The following is a 5,054-nucleotide window of genomic DNA, read 5'->3' on the forward strand; positions in this document are numbered from 1 at the left end:
ATTTGCGTTCGAAGACAAGACAAGATTGAGGAAATACAAAATTGTCTACTACGTTTTATACTGTCGAGAAATTAAGGATAATTAATTAATAACTTACCTTTGGCGAAGGACAAATAGAGAAGGTGTTCATGATTCTATCTGGATATTCTTCTCGGATTTTACTGATGAGGAGAGTTCCCATACCAGAACCAGTTCCACCACCAAGAGAATGGGTCAACTGGAATCCTTGCAGACAATCACAACTTTCAGCTTCTTTACGGACAACATCAAGAACTGAATCTACCAATTCAGCACCTTCTGTATAATGACCTTTAGCCCAGTTATTTCCGGCGCCGGATTGTCCGAAGACAAAGTTATCTGGACGGAAGATCTGGCCAAAAGGTCCTGATCTTACAGAATCCATGGTGCCAGGTTCCAAGTCGACGAGAACAGCTCTGGGTACATATTTACCACCGGTAGCTTCATTATAATAAACGTTGATTCTCTCCAACTGAAGATCAGAATCACCGTGGTAAGTTCCAGTTGGGTCAATACCATGTTCATCAGAGATCACTTCCCAGAACTGGAAGTAAAGATGACAGATCTTTTTTAATATCAATATTAAATCATTTGTGGGTACATGTATTTTGATATTCAATTAGAATTTTCCAAGTGACTTAAAAAATAGTTTTCGTCAGTAGATAACTTTACTTCGAACCACAAATTAGCTTGGTTGACAAATACAATAGAAAGGAACGGTGGGTCTATAAAACACTTCCACAATTGTGCACCTTCAAACTCATTGGTATCGATTGGATATTGAACAAGATATTGGAATATTGAAGTGGTAATTACCTTAGCTCCGATCTGGTTACCACATTGACCAGTTTGCATATGAACGATTTCTCTCATGTTGATGCTTGTGAGAACTGACTGGAGTCTAGAAGTGAAGTGTAGTTGAAAGTGGAATGATTTGTCAGTGTTTTATATTAGACCAGGTTTACAGCTGCTATAAACAATTTAATAACTTTATCAACAACATTGGCTTTCGGTAATGGTCTAATTCTTAAATCCAAACTGATTTAATTATATAATCCATGATCTAAATCGATAATCCAATCAGTTCGATAATCGATAATAAAACTAATCTGATTTCAGTAAACTCACTGTGAAGATTACTGAACAAGACTTAATGACCTAGTAACAACAAACAAACAACAAGACAACAGATCTCATGTTTCGGGTATAAATTAACAGTTTAAATCACCAACTCTACATTCAGTTGTAACATCTTGCCTTGGTTAGCTTCAACTCTTACTGCAAGGTTCCCGTCTCAAAACCTTCGTCAGTTTTAAACTTTAGTGTCAACTATTATAAACCTTCAATATGGTAAGTGAAACCCTTTTAGTTTATATATTACCTCAGGAGTAGTAAAATGTTTAATAAGTGTATTTTAACGGAACAATAAGATAGTTAATTCCCACGAATAGTAGAATACAACAAGTATTATCTTCCATTATTGAATGTGATCTATAAGTTCTCAGTAATTGTCGCCTTAGGTTTATCTTTATTATCAAAGTATTATAAACAATAAGTCCGTTGCCTATCCTTGGAAATTGTGTTTTCATTGACTGTTAATCTGTTTTGCATTGTTAATTTGTATGAATAATACTAAAATTTAAGTATTTCCTGGGCCACCCGATCTACATGTATATTGATACGTTGTTGCTTTTTATGGGTCAACCCCTACATATCCCCTTTCTTCTCACATATACCTTCTTTCCTTTCAGCGCGAGTGTATCTCTATCCACATTGGTCAAGCTGGTGTCCAAATGGGCAATGCCTGTTGGGAGTTGTACTGTTTAGAACATGGTATCCAACCAGATGGTCAGATGCCTTCTGACAAAACTATTGGAGGTGGCGATGATTCCTTCAACACTTTCTTCAGTGAGACTGGAGCTGGTAAACATGTTCCAAGAGCTGTATTTGTTGATCTGGAACCAACAGTTGTAGATGAAGTCCGAACTGGTACTTACCGCCAACTCTTCCACCCTGAACAACTCATCACTGGTAAAGAAGATGCTGCTAATAACTACGCTCGAGGTCACTACACAGTTGGTAAAGAGATCATTGATTTGGTTCTGGACAGAACCAGGAAGCTGGCTGATCAATGTACTGGTCTTCAAGGATTTCTAATCTTCCACAGCTTTGGTGGAGGAACTGGATCTGGTTTCTCTTCCTTGTTAATGGAAAGATTGAGCGTCGATTACGGAAAGAAATCTAAGTTGGAGTTTGCTGTTTATCCTGCTCCACAAGTATCAACTGCTGTAGTAGAACCATACAACTCCATCCTTACAACCCATACCACACTGGAACATTCTGATTGTGCCTTCATGGTGGACAACGAAGCTATCTACGACATTTGTCGACGAAATCTTGATATTGAAAGACCAACTTACACCAACTTGAACCGACTGATTGGACAGATAGTCAGCTCCATCACTGCTTCACTTCGATTTGATGGTGCCTTGAACGTCGATCTTACTGAATTCCAGACCAATTTGGTACCCTACCCACGTATCCATTTCCCATTGGCTACCTATGCTCCAGTCATTTCTGCTGAGAAAGCCTACCATGAACAACTCTCTGTTGCTGAAATCACCAATGCTTGTTTCGAGCCAGCCAATCAGATGGTCAAATGTGATCCTCGTCATGGTAAATACATGGCTTGTTGTATGTTGTACCGAGGTGATGTTGTTCCCAAGGATGTCAACGCTGCTATTGCAACCATTAAAACCAAGAGAACAATCCAATTTGTTGACTGGTGTCCAACTGGTTTCAAAGTCGGTATCAACTACCAACCACCAACTGTTGTACCAGGAGGTGATTTAGCCAAGGTCCAGAGAGCTGTTTGTATGTTGAGTAACACGACTGCTATTGCTGAAGCCTGGGCTCGTCTTGATCATAAATTTGATCTGATGTATGCCAAGAGAGCTTTTGTTCATTGGTATGTTGGTGAAGGTATGGAAGAAGGTGAATTCTCTGAAGCTAGAGAAGATTTAGCTGCTCTAGAGAAAGATTATGAAGAAGTTGGAGTTGATTCTGTTGAAGGTGAAGGAGAAGAAGAGGGAGAAGAATATTAAACATAATCAAAATTTGATTACTGAATAAATTATTTGAATTAAAGAATTCGCAAATTTAAACCTAGTTATAGCACACCTAAGCACCTCCCTTTTGTTAATACAACGAAAAGATCAAAGGAAATACTTCAAAATTCGGCAACTGTGGAGGTTTCATAGTCGCAAGCCTGTCACAGAGTGCCTAGGAGAGTTCTCCTGAGAAAATTTTCGAAAAATTGAATTGATTTGATGCATTTTGACACATATTTCAGGGGAAAAACGGATAAAATTCACATTTTGAAATTTGTTGAAAATAAAGTGGACTGCAAACCATTTTTATGGGGGCAAATCTAGAATACACATGTAATTGTCCCATAGGTACATGTGCAAGTTGTCTATTGACTCGTACACTTTGACAAATCAAGCCGACCAGACTAGCGACTTCGACTTTTAAAGACAGAAATAGACAAGTATCGATATTGTAGAAAATAGAAGAAGCTTATACACGAGGTACGTGTTCAGAGATCAAATTCTTGTATTATATAGTATTCACTTCTTCTATTTTCCACTGTATCTATGACCCCGTATCGCTTGTCACATTATTCATATATACAAATACCCACTAAGAAATACTAATTACCACTTTATTAGTTTCTTGATAACAATACAGCTATCTATAATCCAATTGTCGTCCAATGTTCGCACAGCGTTTAGTTTTGTTATGTGGTGCCGTTTTGTGGTTGAGATGTAAATAAATTCCCGAAACTTCAGGTAACACTAAGATCTGGGTATTACACATTATACGAATTGTTTAACAATTAAACCAGAAATTGACAAAGTGGCAGTTCTGCTGTTTCGAACGGCGGCATATCGTTTATATCTATCTGCAGATGAGTTCCATTTCCGGTTTCATCGACTTCGCATCCACCACAATCTCCCCCACAGAATCCTGTTATCACGTGACCACCGGGTTATATTTCCAATCACTGCTGATATCCCCACGGTTTTCCACGTCAGAGAGTCTGGAAACTTGAAGCCCGTCCCTCGAGTGTCGATAACAAATTTTCCCAGAACTCCACAACCATTATCTTTAGGGTAACAATCTTTAGCTGAACCATAATCTGTGGGATTTAAAGAACTATTTGTGACGAAATGAACATAAACAATTATTTTATAACCTTGGGGTATCTGCAATTTTCTTTTTTGAAATTCTGTTGTTCCACCTCCCTTGGTCTCTGGGTTATCTAATGGACTCGTTGCGCAGTCTGTTCCTGTTATCGTGTATTCCAAGAAGGACGCCATGTTCGGATGTTGAAGACTGACAAATGCACCCACACCCGATATACAGAACAATTTGACTCGAGTTTGGTAATCGGCAGGAAACAGCCAATAATCCTTTTCTTCCATACTTTCATTACATTTTCTAATTTCACTACATTTAAAATACGGTGAACAGACAAACTCACTCCACGTTCCATCTTCGGTACAAACTGGGTTGATTGGCGGGAAATATCCAGGTTCACAAACATACTCCACCATTTCATTGACCCCCCCCCACAAAGGTTTAGCTTCAAACGATGACGAGGATAAACGAGGCTCCACTGTATACTGATTACTATGTTTCTTTTAATAGACATGTCATTCTGATTTAATTGTGAATGAGTGGTTAAATAATCAACTCTTACCACTGTGCAGTAGAACATTTGCTATGATCAATAAAAATTATGGTGGTTGTTGATTCTTATATCAGTCAGAGTGTGAATGTCTTGTGTCCTTGAATAAATCATATTATTATAATCACTGTAGCACTGTTAATTAGCACACTTGCTTGAATACATCGAAATTATGGAGGTTGTGGGTTATAATATCAGTCGGCAATGAACCTAAATATCTAGTGACCTTAAATAAGTGATCTTTCATCATTATTATAATCAAATTGGCTGTAAATAAATTTGA

General features: G+C 38.0%; 3 protein-coding genes across 3 annotated transcripts; 1 reads left to right on the forward strand and 2 right to left on the reverse strand.

Moving 5' to 3' along the window:
• Window positions 1-85: 85 nt before the first annotated feature.
• LOTGIDRAFT_146373 (hypothetical protein) lies at window positions 86-891 on the reverse strand (the record flags this gene model as incomplete). Its single annotated transcript, XM_009066635.1, has 2 exons — window positions 86-562; window positions 835-891. The coding sequence occupies 2 exons, from the start codon at window positions 889-891 to the stop codon at window positions 86-88; spliced, it is 534 nt and encodes a 177-aa protein (XP_009064883.1).
• A 372-nt stretch (window positions 892-1,263) lies between these two features.
• LOTGIDRAFT_205458 (hypothetical protein) lies at window positions 1,264-3,200 on the forward strand. The gene is given in 3 exon segments (XM_009066636.1): window positions 1,264-1,368; window positions 1,770-3,124; window positions 3,143-3,200. The coding sequence occupies 2 exon segments, from the start codon at window positions 1,366-1,368 to the stop codon at window positions 3,120-3,122; spliced, it is 1,356 nt and encodes a 451-aa protein (XP_009064884.1). The 5' UTR covers window positions 1,264-1,365; the 3' UTR covers window positions 3,123-3,124; window positions 3,143-3,200.
• Window positions 3,201-4,007: 807 nt separating this feature from the next.
• On the reverse strand, window positions 4,008-4,637 carry LOTGIDRAFT_176137 (hypothetical protein; the record flags this gene model as incomplete). Its single annotated transcript, XM_009066637.1, has 1 exon — window positions 4,008-4,637. One exon carries the CDS (start codon window positions 4,635-4,637, stop codon window positions 4,008-4,010), a length of 630 nt encoding a protein of 209 aa, XP_009064885.1.
• Window positions 4,638-5,054: the final 417 nt, after the last annotated feature.

Source organism: Lottia gigantea (genome assembly GCF_000327385.1).
Source record: "Lottia gigantea unplaced genomic scaffold LOTGIsca_787, whole genome shotgun sequence".
NCBI lineage: Eukaryota > Metazoa > Mollusca > Gastropoda > Lottiidae > Lottia > Lottia gigantea.